This window comes from Artemia sp. Qi Xiang Cuo, chromosome 7 (genome assembly GCF_049724085.1).
Source record: "Artemia sp. Qi Xiang Cuo chromosome 7, ASM4972408v1, whole genome shotgun sequence".
Taxonomy (NCBI): Eukaryota; Metazoa; Arthropoda; class Branchiopoda; order Anostraca; family Artemiidae; genus Artemia; species Artemia sp. Qi Xiang Cuo.
In genome coordinates, this window is record NC_142800.1 from 42,033,497 (window position 1) to 42,051,629 (window position 18,133).

The following is an 18,133-nucleotide window of genomic DNA, read 5'->3' on the forward strand; positions in this document are numbered from 1 at the left end:
GGATAGAAAAGCTTAAACTAAAATATCCGGTGATGTTCCATTAATTCTTTTTTAGAATAAGTATGTTGATAAAAATTTGTCCATACGAGGCTCGCCAAAATTTAAGATTGATGAGGTCTTCTTTACCTGTAAATATTCTGCTTTTAGATAGCACCACAAAAAAGTGACAGGCAAGATTGTCAGTTTTAATAGTTTCGATACGTAACTTCAACTTTAATGCAATGCAGCAGTTTGAATCTGAAGATCATTTACTTACTGAAGGTTATAATGAACTCTAAGCCCATATAAATCGAAAATTTGGAAATACATTTGAGAAACTGCCTATTGAGGAAACATTGTTATATGTAGCTGATTCAGAAATGGTAACTATTAGTGTCAGGAAGGGTAACTAACGATTAGTCTTAATAGTAAAATGTTATTTTTAAAACAAATTTATAAGAATTTTGAATAAGAGTTTGAAACCGCTCAAAAATCACGTCGGATTCAATCGAAAAGTATACCAATGGAATTGCCATTGTCAAAAATCACATTGGGGAAACTAAAAAAACTCTCCCATCACCCCTGAACAACGAAGAAAATCACTTTTTTGTTGCATGGGTAGCAGTGATGTGTCCTCTTTTTTTTCACTGCTAGTAGGGCACTGGAACATCATAGCGGCCAATATAATTGCAGGCCATTGCTGGCGCATAGGGCTTCGAATCGATGGTTTACTTGCTGGGTCTTTTTTACAGAGAGCTTGTTGCCCAACCTTGCTGCGGCGGGGATGGAACCCCGAGCCCCATATTGCTGGGCAGAGCATCAATCCGCTGTGCACTTGTATATATATATATATATATACCAACAAAAAATTTATTTTCTTAGTACGATCTCACCTGTAAACTATACATACGCATTGAAAGAAGAAGCAAGAAGATGATCGATCAAACTTTGATCAAAATTACAAACTTAAGCCATTCTAGTCAAGAAAACTTGTAAATTACAAAATCCAAAAGCCAAAAGAAGAATATTGAGCTCATTATGTGAGACACTGGATAAGGCTGAAAAAAATAAAGCAGAGAAAGAGAGAACGTTGGGGGAGAAGGAGGATAGAAAGCAAGAGAAAATAAAGAGAACAAGAGATAGCCAGGGAAAGAAAAGGGGAACAAGCATCTGATAAGGTCTCTAGGATGTTTATCGTAACATAAAAATACATTCTAGATCTATTTCTGAAAATTCTGCTTTTATAGGCTATCAAAATTGTGGAAAGAATCATCCTTTCGAGGATTTTACTGAGGGCAAGTTAAACTGAAATATGCGGGTGAGAGCTGGGGCTACTAGAATAGATAGAGGTTTTCTGGATAACAAGGATAACGGGTGGTTTCTGGATAACGAGGGTGATCTCCCAGCAACAGAGAGCATATGATGTGTCCAAATAGGGTTATAAGAGCTAAGGAGAATATCATACAACTTTTTAGGTGATTTATAAACCAACTAAATATAAATACCAGCACGTCCCTCATATAGACTTAATAGTAAGAGGTTTAATAAATGCAATTAATCCCGAAATAAAGGCTTTTAGAGGTCACCTTTATATAAACACAATGGTGGAAGGGTTGTATGAGAATCTGAATGCTGTTTTATATCAAGGTCAGTAAAAACATTTGTATTTTTGGCGTCGGTGTCAGTTGGCGAGCCAATCAAGAGGCAACGTACTTGTGATGATCAGTTTGCTGCTTACCGCTGTTGAGTTGACTGACAAAATAGTGAATCTTTGACTCCTAAAGCTAATGCTAGGGCTGCAATTAGTCCAAGCAGTCTCTTTGTCTTTTCTATATACAAGTCTTACTTTAGTTATGCCGGTGTACATCAAACTGTTGTTACACGGGGTGGATTCTTGTGAAACATTTTACGACCTTTCTTTTAACCCAGAATAGCGACAGGAAATTTTCCGTTCCACTAATTCTAAGGATGCTTAGAATTAGTAGCTTCGTTTACTTTGGTTTGTGACGGAATTAACTATCCTTTGCGAGATTTTCTTTAATTTTAACTATCCTTTGCAAGATTCTCTTTATTATTATTATTTATTTTTTTTTTTAAAATGACTTTAACTTGTAATTCTTACAATAGAGCCAACACTTTTATCTGGATTTTTTTGTGTGTGTCGCTGTGTGTCTTAACAATGATTGGTTTCGGTGTACATGATTCGACGAAGTGCAAGAAAAACTATTAATTTTTTTTTTAATGATTAAAGTAAAATTGGAAAAAGAATAATATTAAAGAGCTAATTTATCTCATGTTAGTTTAGATAAAATATAAAGATCAAACCAATAACGATAAGAACTTCGTCTACCTCGGGAGGGATTGCTGTAGGGGGATGATGGTGTGTTCATGCCTCAGCCAGTATGGCAGTTGTGCAGGAATCCATTTTCGGAAAATGTACATTTTGAAAAGAATCCAAGAGAATTATATTTTAAAAATTTCAGAAAATTATACTAAAAAAAAGGTTAATTATATGGAAAACATAAGCAATTATAGGAAGGTAAAAGAAAAATCTATAAGCTTCGTGGAAGATATTTGAGCCCGTATTATCAGCAGATTTTGTTGTCAATATAAATCTCTGTTCGATTTCAGCCAATCTATTGGGAATAACTTTTGTTTTTACTCACTGAACATATTCATGTCAATATTTTTATTGTAAGCAAAATGTATCCAAAAGATTGATAATATAAGATAGTTCTTTCTGTTTGTAAATTGGATCAACCACTAAACAGTGTTGAATATTCACAGGATTATTTTTGGGATAATTTGTTGACTTTAACGGCAGCAAGTCTACTTTCGTCTGTTGTCACCGAAAGCAATGATGTCAGTTATTTATATTTTGTCTGTTTTATCGTTACAGATAATCTGTGTGGATGAGGCCACAGCTAATTGTGACGGAGAAACTGATCGATTTATTCAACATGCTTTGCGTTCAGTGTTTCATAAGTCAACTGTGTTCACTGTAGCCCATCGGCTACACACTGTATTAGACTCAGACAGGTATTCCTCTTTTTTCTTCTTTTCTAAACTTAGGCTTAATAAACATATGGTTCGTCTTGCAGACTTGCAATATCTAGGCAAAGATATGGGGAAAAGTCTCTAGCAAAGAATTTAAGTTGAAAAATCAAAAGATTTTAAAATATTTTTTTGAATAACCTGTCAAGTGAGAAAAAATTGCCATTTGAAGCCGATTCAGGGATGGTAACTATCATTTTGATTAATCTTAATGGTAAAAATTTAGTGCGAAAACAAATTTATGGGAATTTCGAAAGATAACCCCGAAAACCCCTCGAAAATGGTGTTGGATCGAGATGATCACCCCAACCGTTCTTTTTTTCACCTTTTCTTAACTTGAGGCCTATTGAAAATATGGTACGTCTTGCAAAGTTGCAAAATCTAGACAAAGATGAGGTGACTAGTTTCTAGTACCTCACCCCTACCCCAAAAGCTGCTCACCCCCAAAACTAGTTCCAGAACCAAAAAATAGTATCCGATCGACGTCCTTTACTTCTAAAATAATCATAAAGAGAGAAAAAAGACAATTTCGTAGAATTGAAATTTTATAGTTCGATTAAAATACATGACGAAAATATACTTACCAGACGATGGAAGAATTCATTCAAGAATGGGGTTGAATTATATTTTCTTTATCTATTGAAACCTAGAATTGTCTATCTTCCAAATTGTATAAAGCCAGTTGTTTTTAATTGGAAACCTCGATGAAAATATTTTAAAAGAAGAATGGTGTTAGGATTAATGAAAGGTAACAAACTCTGACTTTATTTCTTTGCTTCTACTTTATTAATTAACGACAAAGATTACTAAACGGTTAATAGATTAATAACATTAATAAGATACGATTAATAAACGACATTATTAATCTTAATGTCACATTGATATATATCTAATGTTATATCTTAATGTTATAATCTTAATGTTATAAACTTTTAGATTTATTTTGTAGGTTTTGATGAAAGTGTCGCAGTTCCTATTGCCCAACCTTTGTGTCACCTTGACATTATCATAGGCAGCGCAATCGCACTGCCTAAGTAAAGAACGATGTTGGCGCAATGTATTATTTTTTTCCATGCCAGGGCACTTCGTATCGAATGAGTTGTCGTAGAAACTTCGAAAATGGCCCATTCGATTGGAAATGGGAGTGGCTAGTGCCCTTTTTAATAGTCGAAAGGGATTGGAGGGCAACTAGACCCCCATGCCCATCATTCCCCCAAACACATCCAATCAAAATTTTGAGATAGCCATTTTGTTCAGCGTAGTTGATTTCTAGATATAAAATATATTTTTGAAGAGGACACTCCCCCACAACCCTCAGGGCAAGGGTTTTATGGTATGCCCTGGGGGGCATATAAGAACGATGTTGGCACAATGTATTATTTATTATTATTTTTTTCCTTTGGAGCAGGGCATAAGAAGTTGTCGTAGAAACTTCGAAAGGGCTCATTCAGTTGGAAATAGGAGTGGCTTGTGCCCTTTTTAATAGTCGAAAGTGATTGGAATGCGACTAACAAAAAGTTACCGACAAAGGGCTAGTGCCCTTTTTATAGTTGAAAGTGATTGGAGGGCAACTAATCCCCCTCTCACGCCCACCTTTTCCCCAAACATATCCAATCAAAATTTTGAGATAGCCATTTTATTCAACGTAGTTTTAAGTTCTGGAAATTGGGTCTTTGAGGATGACAACCCCCCCCAGCCCGCAGGGACCGGGGTGGTAGGTATGCCCAGGGGGCATCTAAGGTTTTTATAGAACGCGTTATCGTAGAAACTTTAAAAAGGGCTCATTCGGTTGGAAATTAAAATGGCTAGTGCCCTTTTTAATAGTCGAAAGTGAATTGAAGGCAACTAACACCCCTTCCACGCCCACCATTTCCCCAAATACATCTAATAAAAATTTTGAGATAGCCAATTTGTCCCATGACGTTCAAAGTTCAGGGAATTATACCTTTGAGCAGAACACTCCCCCCACAGTCTTCAGGGCAAGGGTTATGAGTTATGCCCTGGGGGCATATAAGGTTTTCATAGAAAGCTTTGTCGTTGAAACTTGAAAAGGGGCTCATTCGATTGGAAAATGAAATGGGTAGTGCCCTTTTTAATAGTCGAAAGTGATTGGAAGGCAACTAACACCCCTTACACGCCCACAATTTCTCCAGACACATCTAATAAAAATTTTTAGATAGCCATTTTATTCAAAGTAGTTGAAAGTTTTGGAAATTAGATAATTAAGGATTACAACCCTTCCCCCCACAGCCCTCAGGGCAGGGGATGTACGTTATGCCCTTGGGGCATATAAGGTTTTTATTGAAAGCGCTGTCGTAGAAACTTCATAAGGGCTTATTCAATTGGAAATTAAATGGTCTACTGTCTTTTTTAATAGTTGAACGTGATTGGATAGCGATTAACGCTCTGTCACGCCCACCATTTTCCCAAACACATCCAATCAAAATATTGAGATATCCATTTTGTTCAACGCAGTTGAAATTTCTGGAAATTAGGTCTTTTAGGATGATAACCCCCTCAGAGCCCTCAGTGCAAGGGTTGTAAGTTATACCCTGGGGGCATATAAGGTTTTTTATAGAAGGCGCTGTCATAGAAACTTCAAAAAAGGCTCATTCGATTGGAAATTCAAAGGGCTAGTGCCCTTTTTAATAGTCAAAAGCGATTGGAGGGCAACTAACCCCCCTCTCACGCCTCCCGTTTCCCCAGACCCATCTAATCACACCCTTGAGATAGCCAGGTTCTTCCCCGTAGTTGTAAGTTTTGAAAATTAGGTCTTTAAGGATGACCACCCCTCCCCCCACAGCCCTCAGGGCAAGGGTTGTAAGTTATGCCCTGGGGTATGTATAGTGTTTATTGAAAGTGTTGTTGTAGAAACTTCAAAAGGGCTCATTCTATTGGAAATTGAAAGGGCTAGTGCTTGTTTTAATAGTTGAAAGTGAATGGATAGCGACTAACGCCCCTCTCACGCCCACCATTTTCCCAAACACATCCAAGCCATGTTTTGAGATATCCATTTTGTTAAACATAGTTGAAAGTTCTGAGTCCTCAGTACAAGGGTTGTAAGTTATGCCTTGGGGGCATATAAGGTTTATATAGGAAGTTGTTGTATAAATCATAAGCAGCGCGATCGCGCTGCCTAAGTAAAGAACGATGTTGGCACAATGTATTATTTTTTTCATACCAGGGCACTTCCTATCGAAGAAGTTGTCGTAGAAACTTCGAAAAGGGCTCATTCGATTGGAAATTGGAGTGGCTAGTGCCCTTTTTAATAGTCGAATGTGATTGGAGGGCAACTAGCCCCCCCCCTCCTCACGCCCATCATTCCCCCCAACACATCCAATAAAAATTTTGAGATAGCCATTTTGTTCAGCGTAGTTGGAAATTCATTCGATTGGAAATTCAAAGGGCTAGTGCCCTTTTTAATAGTCGAAAGTTAAAAATATATCCAATAAAAATTTTGAAATAGCCATTTTGTTCCACGCAGTTCAAAGTTCATGAAATTATACCTTTGAGCAGGACACTCCCCCCACGGTCTTCAGGGAAAGGGTTATAAGTTATTCCTTGGGGGCATATAAGGTTTTTATTGGAATCTTTGTCGTAGAAATTTGAAAAAGGGGTCATTCTATTGGAAATTCAAAGGGCTAGTGCCCTTTTTAATAGTCGAAAGTGATTTTAGGGCAACTAACCCCCCTCGCACGCCCACCATTTTCCAAAACACATCCAATCAAAATTTTGAGATATCCATTTTGTTCAACGTAGTTGAAAGTTCTGGAAATTAGGTCTTTTAGGATGATAACCCCCTCAGAACCCTCAGTGAAAGGGTTGCAAGTTATGCCCTGGGGGCCTATAAAGTTTATATAGAAAGTCGTTGTAGAAATTTCAAAAAGGGCTAATTTAATTGGGAATTGAAATTGTCCTTTTTAATAGTCGAAAGTGAGTGGAGAGTAATTAAACCCCCCTCTTATGCCCATCATTTCCCCAAAAACATTCAATCAAAGTTTAGAGATAATCATTTTGTTCATCGTAGTTGAAAGTTCCGGAAATTATGTATTTAAGGGTGACAAACCCCCCAGAGCCCCAAGGGCAAAGGTTGTAAGTTCTACCCTGGGGGCATATAGGCTTTTATAGATAGAGTTGTAGTAAAAATTCAAAAGGGGCTCATTCAATTCGAAATTGAGAGGGCTCGTGCCCTTTGTAATAGTCGAAATTGATTGGAGGGTAATTAACCCCCCTCTCACGCCGTAGAAATTTCCGGATATTAGGTCTTTGAGAATGACACTCCCCCCCAGCACTGAAGGCAAGGGTTGCTAGTTGTGCCCTGGGGGCATATAAGATTTTTATTGAAAGTTTTGTCGTAGAAACTTCAAAAGGGCTGATTTGATTGGAAATTGAAAGGGCTAGGACCATTTTTAATAGTTGAAAGTGGCTGGAGAGTGACTACTGCCCCGCTTACGCCAACCATTTCCCAAACACATCAAATCAAAATTTTGAGATAGCCATTTTGTTTAACGTAGTTGAAAGTTCTGGAAATTAGGGTAAGGGTTGCAATTTATGCTCTGGGAGCATATAAGGTGTTTATAGAAAGTGTTGTCGTTTCAAAAAGGGCTCATTCGATTGGAAATCGAAAGGCTTAGTGCCCTTTTTAATAGTCGAAAGTGATTGAAAGTTTTGACATTTTTATAATAAAGATCGATGTGGGTATAATGTATTATTTTTCTCCTTTTTTTTGCTGTTGTTTAGACCAGGGCACTTCGCATCAAAAGAGTTGTCGTAGGAACTTCGAAAAGGGCTCATTCGATTGAAAATAAAAACGGTCAATGCCCTTTTTAATAGTCGAAAGTGATTGGAGGGCAACTAATCCCCCTCCCACTCCCACCCTCCCGCCCACCCTCTCATTTGTCCATTATGTTTAAAAACTAAAGGTTGCCATAAGATTAAATCAAAATGCACTGTGTTAATGCCAATTCCCAATAAGGTATTTCAGCAGTATCCCAAGAACGACTGAGGGTATTATGTTCAAACTTTTGGGGCTACCTCTGCTCTTAAAATTTAACCAAATCAAAATAGCGTAAGTGTATCCGAGCTATAAAAGAACGTAAATAGATTTTTTTGCGAATGGTATCAAGTTTTCCATTTCAGGTCAACTAGAGGAGGTATGAAACTAAATTAAACAGTTCTATTTGTGTCCAGATTTTTAAAAGGGTGCATGTTTTTAAAAATTGCTGAAAAATTTTCTCCAGCATATAAATAGCACGGCAAACTATAAAGTCTTAAAAAAACGCAAAGGTTTTCTTTTTCCCTGAAAAGACTATGTCAATATAAAACGAACAGAAATTAATTAAAAAAAACTTTTTCTACAAAATAAGTTTTTCAAAGAAAAGTAAAGAATTCCATTAAACAAAAAATGAGCAAAAATTAAATCAAATAATCTACCAAGCGTGATACTACCGCAAATCAGCAATGATAAATAAATGAAACCCAAAACGAACAGAAATTACAATAAATAACCGAACCAACTTCAAAACGAGCAGAAATTAACATAAGTTGGGCGCAAAACCCCTTTGCCTTCCCAAGGCCAGAACAAAATATGCACTTTACTGAAAAAAAAATACATATGAATGTGCATTGTCAGTTTAATATACATATTCTGATATTTGGTAATCAAAATGTTAATATTATTTGATTTATTAAAGTTATAAAATTAAAAATATTCTGGCCTTGGGAAGGCATAGGGGTTTTGGCCCTAACTTATGTTAATTTCTGCTCGTTTTGAGTTTGGCTCGGTTATTTATTGTAATTTCTGTTCGTTTTGGGTTTCATTTATTTATCGATGCTGATTTATGGTAGTTTCACGCTTGATAGATAATTTGATTTTATTTTTGCTCATTTTTTGTTTAATGGAATTCTTTACTTTTTTTGAAAAACTTATTTTGTGGAAAAAGTTTTTTTTAATTAATTTCATGAAAAAGCATATTTTGCATCATTAGTCAAAGTCAATGCTTTAGTTTGCGGTATTGGAATATATAGTGAAACAGACCTAATGGTCAAGAAAAACAAACTTAAACGAATCTAAAATTAGAATTAAAAATGTGCAAAAGGATTCTTTTGTACAAAAAAGGAAGGGGTTGAACATAGTAGTTACCCAGAATTATTTATGATGAAAATTAAAATACAGAAATATATAACAACAGTCAAAACTTCAAATTTAATCAATAAAGCCCAAATATTTTGGTTTCACCATCCGGCAACTTTTCTAAGCAAAAAAAAAAAAAAAAAAAAAAAAAAAAAAGTAATTTCATATCAGAGAAATTTTGCTTGTGTCTCACCTGCGAGTTTTATTGATTCGACTTTACTGACGTCTTATTTTCAGCTGAACTTATGTAGAATATAGTATGATTGATTGGAGTGCTCACCCCTTTTGGGTAGCAATATTAAAAGTTTTTCATATTTGAGGTGGTCTGAACTAACTATCCTGCGGCAAACATAGTCCTGTGGTACAGTATCCTGTGGTATAGTCGATATATGATTAAATCCAATTGCGACAAAAGTATTACAACATTGAATAGAAGAAAAAAATTGGATTGCCACATCCAAAAATTGACATTGCAATCCTGATGTGAAATGAGTCAAATCAAACTTAAAATTCGGACGAAGGGACAAAGAGCTCACAGTAGTATTTGTGATAATCCACAGAGAATGTCTCGTAGAGCTGCATATATCGTAGGAAGTAAAAAAAAGAAAAACAAAATAAAGGGAGCGAGTAGTTGTCAGTCGGCATGTTAACAGGTTTATCATTAAATTTTTACTTGCAATTCTTGATGGGGACGGGATTATATCTGAGAAAATCCTATTTCGGTGAGTTCCTTTCTATATTTCATTGGCAATCGGTCGATTGGCTTGATTTTTTCGTATTGTCTTGAAAGTTGTATCAATAAACATTCAGCCATGGTGCCCCAATGCGAAAAATAAAATAATGATTTATCCAAAAATTGGGTCGAAAAAAAGAGCCATAAAACATTTTTTCCAAGCAGCTTGAAGACTATATCTATGCATCTCTTTGCTTATAGGACCCTAATGTGGAAACAGAACCGCTACATTGGGGTGGGGGCATGGGATTCCGAAAAGGGTGCCTGAAATTATGTTATCCGACTTGCTTGAAACTTTCAGGAATTGTTTCCTTGGCCAAGGGGACCTCAAATTTTTTAGTGGGGGAGGGGTCTCTACAATTGGAGTAAACTAAACTGTTATTGGATCTGAAGCTCATAGGTCATGTTCCTTGATTAAGAAGACTTTATTGTATGAAAAGGCTGGGGACAAGGGTCCAGAATTTGGTTCCAATATTATTTTGACCGAGAATGGGAACCAAATATAGATATGCAAAATCTTTTCTGGTTGAGCCTGGGCGCCCCAAACACGGGCCAAAGAGTTTTTTTTTCTTGAACGGCTGTAAACTTACATCTGAAAGTTTCTAGATCAAGGGCATCCTAATCTAGAACCAAATTTTGGGACTGGAGGCATGAGCTTCCCAAAATTAGACAAAAACTTTATTCTCCGTTATTTTCTTTAGCTTTAACTTTATTTCTTTTATTTTCTGATCATCGAAACTTTGAGGAAACCTTTCCCTGGACCAAGAGGGGCTGCTATCCCCTCAACCCCTCTCCTCTTTACCCTAAGTCAGTTTTGTTTTCAAGACTCCAAGCATGAATGCTCTTACGCAAGAATCATTCATCAGTACAAATGCTTTGAAAGGCATCGGTAAATAAAACACTTATATTTGCCTGCAAAATGCTTTCAACAAAACACTTGTCAAACATTTGAATAAAAGTGCGTTGAAATAATAATTCCTCTTCGTTTTATTTTTTAATGTCGCTCTTTACTTTCGGGATGCTACCATTTCATCTAACCGTCACAAGCACTAAACGTCATTTCATCGACAAGGAAATCCGTCAGAACATTGGCACGTCAGGACATTGACAGTGATAACATCGACACGTCAGGACATCGACAGTCACAATTGCAACCCGTCAGAACGTCGACAGTCATAACATCGACCCGTCAGTTCATTGACAGTCACGTTCATCGATGTCCTGACGGTAGTGGTCCTGACGTGTCGGTGTCCTGGCACCTTCCCTTTACTTTCATTTGAAAAACGTACTTACATATTTAAAGACTTTGCAACACATTTGTGAAGACTTACATTTTTGCATACTTCGATTTGCGCTTTTGCGTAATCTACTTATAGTTTGCAAAAATTTGAAATACTTCCAGATCTGTCCTTAAATTTTCTTGGCCTTCAAAGTTTACTCAGCCCCTCAGCCTCTGTCTGACGGAAAATTATGAATTTAAGTAAAGTTCATGTGTTATATTTGTTAAACTTTAATATTGTCTCTCACCCCGACCCCTCACTGAGAAACAAGCTCTCCTTACGTATTGTTAGCTATTTGGATATTCCAATTGAGGGTGGGGGCCTAGCCCTTAAATAATGGGAAAGAACAAAGGATTTATAGCAACAACATAAAATGTACTATAAAAGCGTTTCCAAGAAAAACAAAAACTAGAAAAGTAGGCTTATGGGGCTTTGCACAAAGGAAATGTTGGCCCTTTATTGCAATTTGTGAACCCGGGGTCCTATGTAAAATTATTTTTTATTTCTATCATTTAACGCAATGTATGGGCTGAATATAAAAAAAAATTCACAAATAAATTATTTTGTCGTTCCACTTCTTTCCTTTTTCTTGCCCTGTGTATCCCGGTTGTATGCTTCCGAAGGTAAGAATGCCAATTGCACTTTAAATTAATTGGTCCGGTTTCGATTAAAATTGTATCCTCAGTACTTTTTTTTAGTTTTATTATAATTTTCAAAAGTTAAGAACCACTAAAACTACCAGGATTTTTTTTTATTTGTTTGTTTTTTCTTACATATGAGTGTATTTGAAAAAAAAGCAGTTTAGTCTCATTACTCTGGTATATAGCCAAATGAATTTTCAGCAATATTTTTGGCTTGTAAATTAAGTTCTTTTGAAAATATGAAAATCAATTAGCGAATCATTTATTGATTCAAAAATTCAAAACACTGTTTCAGCAAACTAAACGGTTGCTTAAAACTTACCAATCGAACTTTTAAACGATTATTAGGCATCAATTTTCTATACTTCTGATGAAAGAAATCAAAAGTAAAAATTATGACAAAAAAGGCATTTTTTAACGTTAAAACGAAAATGAAACCCTTAAATTTATTTATTTCTAGGACTCACTTTTCAATTTCCTTTAAGTTTCATTAGTAAGCTTTGTTTTTCTTTTTATGGGTATGGCAAATAAATAGCACATTGATTTCACTTAATTCCAGTATTTTTCTACTCCCCTCCCTTTTTATTTGAAGCAGTTTATGTTCTTTTTAAGGTAATTTCGATTATTTATTTTCAATTCTATCTGTTTTGGGTTTTGTTTATTCATTCATAGTAATTTCAGTCCATTTTTAGGCTGACGTAATTATTCATTTTAGTATATGTTTCTATTTGGTTTTAATTGTTCAACTTTAACCATTTTAAAGAATAAAAGAACGATTGTGCAAAGGAAGGGTTCAGTTTAAGCTTGATACGTTACTTTATTAATGTTTATCTTAGGCTTTGATATCGTTTCTTACTTTTCTTTTTTTTTCAATGTTTTTTTTTTGTAGAAAACTTTCTTTTGAGTTATTTCTTGCAATGCATCTATTCGTGTCGCGTGTTTGTGTTACGTGTGTGCATCGCGTTTTGTGTAAGTCGTCTTTGTTTGTACGCGTGTCGTGTCTGTGTGACGGGTTTTTGTGTGTCCGTGTCTGTGTAGGTTTGTTTGTTTCGTGTTTGCCTGTGTAGGTATATATCTTTGTCCGTACTTCCATATCGATGTTCCCATAATTGATTTTTTTTTTTTTTTCAGAGTGATGGTTATGGGAAATGGAATAATCAAAGAATTTGACACCCCAGCTAATTTATTAGCTAGTCCTGAATCTGAATTTGCCGCCCTGGCATCTGAAGCAGGGATATCGTCATAAGTTTCTTTTATTTCTTCTTTAAGCATTTGCTGTGTACAAGTACCTTTAGAGTTCCTTTTCGTAAAGATTAAAAATATATGCGTTCCCTACCGGTCTTTTTCTTCTTATCTTAAAGTGTTGTTTTTAGTTCTACTACAATTTTAGATGATAGCTTCGTTCATATTGCCGTAACGCTTTTACCTAGATTCGGTAAGTTCAAATCACCAAGGACTGTGAAAATGAAATCTGATCGCTTTGATTGGTTAAGTGGAATGTTACACAACCATATATATCTTAAAAAATTAAGAGTAATCAGAAATTCAATTTTTAAGGGAAAAGTTACATTATACAATCAGGCAGTTTTCGGTAGTTGAGGGTGCCAAATTTTGAAATAAGAAACGTAAGCGAAAAATCAGCAAAAAAGCTCAAAACAGCCGGTACCGAACAGCTTAGGAAGGTATAGCTGTCTTTTGGAGCTGCAGTTGTCTTTTAGAATCAACATAGTGTTAATATTTGAATTTTTGCGGAAGACAAGCGTCGTCAAATTTATCTTAATAGTTTTACATATTGATTTTTACCGTTTTTACTCTGCAACACTGACGAAAATGTTACAATGCCCTAAAAACTGTATAATTTGGAACAATCAGGAGAAAATCTTAGGGAATCTTGGTTTTCAGTTATGAAGGGACACAAGATGTGTCCAGGGCGAAAAAAGCTTTTATTTTTGATGTCCTTGGTACCTTGAGCTTCTTAGGCTTTAGTCTTATTAGGTTTTGCTTCAATTTTAGTCTTAATGTAATTAAGACGTCCCTTTAAATTGTTTATATAGTTTAAAAGTATATTACTCTTGTTTTTGCTATCTCTTTGTTATTTTGAGCGGTGTATTTTTTAATAAACGATATACGTCTGTATTATTGACCAAATCAAAGAGGAATTAGATGATTCAACTCAAAGAGCTCGGTTCAAACACCTTTACAGGGTGAAGTGGGGTTATGTTTTTGACCCGTACCCCTAAAAAAGACCCTAAAGTTTACGATTGTCCCAACTTTACAGATACCTATCTTTTTCATTACTTTTCGTTTTATTGCCCCCTCCTTCGTTTATGATTGTGTGGACTCAAATTTTTATTTTAATGTATCGAAATCCCAACATAGCTGAAATTCATTTTGTTTCAAATGAAGTAGTATAATAAGTATCAGTTCATGGCACTTATTTGAAACTTTCATTATGGTTTGATAACTGCTACTAACACCAACTTACTGCAGCACTAAGCAGCTGGAGGTCAACACAGCTGCGCACGTTCCTCCTTTATCTCAACCTATGCAAGGCCTCTCTCATTACACTCTTCTAAGAAGCTCGCATTTTCATTAAGCTATTGCTTACGACCTTTTTCCACCCCATTCGGAGACTACCTGCTTTTTGTTCGGCCCAAGATCTTTGGCAATATGTCACCCAAAGACCTTGTCCTGGCCATTCAACTTTTTTTCTTTTAATGACCTTAAAAAGCAGGATAGAACCATTCAAAATCTCTAAAAATTAATTCATTTTTCTAACATCTCTATCTGGAATACTCAAATCATCACCTTAATCTAAGTCTAGGTGATTTAAAACTTTCACACTGGATTCCATACCCCCCCCCCCACCAGAGCCTTTTCCGTTCTTCTTCCATTTAAATTGGGATAAACACCCTAACAGGGATAGGCTGGATATAAAAGTTTGGAGCTGTTTCAAAGCTGCGAGAGGGTTTTGGGTCTCCGTTACATCATAAGCTCGTTTTTCCATCCCTATCTCCAAAACGGAAATCCTGCTTGCTTGGCCTCACAGTGATGTCTGGGTGGATCTCTCAAGAGTTTGTTTAACCTAGAACCGTGACTGCAAACAGTGCTGCATAGTGACCTTGAAAAGTGGGACCCTCGAGGATATTATAACCTAGTACAGCATTTGCACTAGACAGCTACACAGCATTTGCGCTAAGTTTTGATTCATGGATGGTTTTTCTGGGTTTTGTTTGTTTTGGTGGGCTTTTTTGGGCTGCAAAAGCCTTTTCCTAGCTAGTTTTTCTATTATGGATGGCCTCCTCACAGTAGTATAATATTTGTCAGTATAAATATGTAATGACTTGTGTGGAAAACCATGTCGTGACCAAAATGGGCCCAGGATTGCACAAATCCTCCATTCATACTGGAGGTATCAGGGACTTCTTGCTGTCTGGTTCTAAGCCGGCTTAAGCACTTCGGTGTAGACTTGAGAAGATGTGTTGGTCCCTGTCCTGGACTGGTTTTGGAACCACTGGCTTTTCTGAGGCAAAAATAATTTCTTTTCATTCTTTTCCATAATAAAATAATGTCTTACGAAAAGAAAGTTAGAAATAAAGCTAGGAGTATTAGCGAAAGTACTTTATGTCTAACAGACAGGAGGAGGGGTTTGTTCAAGAATTATTTGAGTGATAGATCCTATTAAAATAAGAGAAATGTAAAGAAAGTGGAGAAATACCAAGCATGAGCTTGGTATCTGTATGGAGCAATTTACTTAGTATGATGATACTTTTAAGACTTAGAGATGCTGTAGATAAAGTTGTAAATAAAGAACAGCTTGGTTTTAAGAAAGGAAGAGGATGGGTCGACGAAATTTGTTACTCTTAGATTGATATTTGGGAGCCGGAGTCTTTAGACCCCTCTGATCCTCAGTTTTATAGATTATGATCAAGCGTTTGATTCGGCCGAGAGAAGAGCTTTTACAAAGATCTTAAGCTTTGCGTGGTATACCAGATAAATAGATTAAATTGATAAGTACTATGTACGTGAAGAACATTGCTGCGGTTAGGGCAAAAAATGAGGTTAGTTGCTGGTTTGGTATTGAATTAAGGTAGGAATGGGCCATAAAACTGGACTGAAACGGTGCGACTTTCTATATTTTCACTAGATAATAGTTCTGTTTCTTTTCCTTCTTTTTCTGTACGCTTAAGTTGTCCTGGCGAATATCGAGCAGAAAGTTTCACAATTGTTTGTTCATGGTGTTTGGTAGGAGAATTTGGTTGATGTTGGCCGTCAGTTTCAAAGTTTTTTGAAGTATTTAAGTCTCAGCTGTGGAGCAACACAATCGACTATGTCTAATTGATTAGAATTGAACCCTGTAAGCATGTCACACAAATCCTATCTGCTAATCTTAAACAAATTTAATTGAGTTCCAAATGACTTCCTGTGGATGAGGGTGAAAATAATTTAGTCCTCTTATCATATAGATCTGAATTGGCACGGACGCTCAAAACAATAATTGTAGCTCCTGAACAGGTTTTTTTAAGGTAATTGTCTCATGCCGCCTTGTAATTGGGATAATAAGGAGAGATTTTGCTAGCTGAGTTCCTATTCCCGCAGGGGTTGGATCAAGTGTCTACCATAAAAACGGCAAAATAGAGCAGTCCTTTGCCTCCCATTAAATTATGGTTGAGGTTTGACATCTTTTTCTAATAAATGTGCTTATTACCGGTATTTTTGAACCTTCTTTCCTCCCACCCCACCACCCTCCAAGGTTGAATCGAATCCGGGCCTTGAAAAGGCATAACTAGAACAATAACTGTTGTATGCTTTGAAAATGCATAACTAGAACAATAACTGTTGCCAGTGACTAAGTTTATTGAGATTCAAGAATGCTTTTGGTGAATACCTTGATGACTAGATGTCCTGATTAGGAAAATTTATAGGGACACCTTCTCACTATAAATAAATGTCAGGTCGGACCTGGGACTAAACAAATATAAGCATGACATCAGCTCTTACCTCCCAGTAAGGTCTGTGTTTAATTCTGGCCGTTACCAAGATGACAAGGATAAAGGCCCACCCCCACCTAAAAATGACGGTTCAGGCAAGGAATTCCAAAGGACAAAACTAGGACAGTTAGCTAACTCTTAATATCTACCACGTTTAGTTGAGATCACAGTTTATAGAATTATCCAGTAAGTTTATCGCAGATCATTTCTGGTCTTCATTCTCGGTGCGAACAAAAAGCTCCTCCCACTTATTCATGGATTAGTGGGTTAGTCTGTATGCGTCAATCCATGAGAAATGGTTCGAAATTGTATCATTCATAATTGCGAAGGCAGAAAAAAACTTGGTGAGCCAGCCAAATGGTTTGCAAGTGTCCCATCTCAAAGGTATTACTTAATTTATATACAAATTATGACTTAATCTATTATTTATAAACAGTGGACTCACCTGATTGGCATATGTAGGATTTTATAAAAAAGGGGGGCGGGGGGGTTGATGAAATTTGTGAAAATAAGGAATTTTTTCTTCCAAGACCTAGTGTAATAGGTGTGATTGGTTCAGGGATAGATCCAGGATTTTTTTTGGGGGGGGGGGGCAAAAAATAGTGATACGATAAACTTAAGGGATGAGCAAGTTTAGTTAATGCAAAATTTGGTTAGTTTGAAAAATTACGCTACTTCAGACTACTTTAGGGGGGTACCCATCGTCCCCCCCGTCTGGATTCGCCACTGGATGGTTTATCATTTTTTTTTTCACGTCGTAATATTTATTTTCTAGATAAGACTACTTTCGTTTTCAATCAATGTTTTCGTATGAAATGGGCAGACCTTTCCTGAACTTTAAACAATAAACACCTCTGTTTGAAAATCTTTGCACTTTGTGAATTTAGATAGCGATAAGGGTTCCTGATTGAGACCAATTTTAGGACTTGGGTTCTAATTATTGGTTGCTGAGGTAAAAGTTGTTACAGTAGCACTATCCAAGAAAATACCAAACGTCTGTTAAGAAGTGTTTTTCGTAAAATTCTTTTTCAGAAAATTGATTCAGAAAATTGAAGGGGATTTTCAGAAAATTGAAGGACATCACACATTTTAGTGGCAGATCCAAAATTTTACAGGGCTTTACGTTAGAAAATCTCCAATTATAGAATATTCTTCCAGTTTGTATATATATACATTTATATATGTATATATATATATATATATATATATATATATATATATATATATATATATATATATATATATATATATATATATATATATATATATATATATATATATATATCGGCGCGTACAAACAGCTCCTCTCATTTGATCTGCCA

General features: G+C 36.0%; 1 protein-coding gene across 1 annotated transcript in view; it reads left to right on the forward strand.

The window, feature by feature from the left end:
• Positions 1–13,954, forward strand: part of LOC148950286 (ATP-binding cassette sub-family C member 10) — a 132,684-nt gene extending 118,730 nt beyond the window's left edge. The window contains exons 18-19 of the mRNA XM_089092286.1: positions 2,879–3,018; positions 12,952–13,954. Coding sequence (XP_088948412.1) covers positions 2,879–3,018; positions 12,952–13,066 — 255 coding nt within the window. The 3' untranslated portion in view covers positions 13,067–13,954. The remainder of the gene's footprint in view (positions 1–2,878; positions 3,019–12,951) is intronic.
• Positions 13,955–18,133: the final 4,179 nt, after the last annotated feature.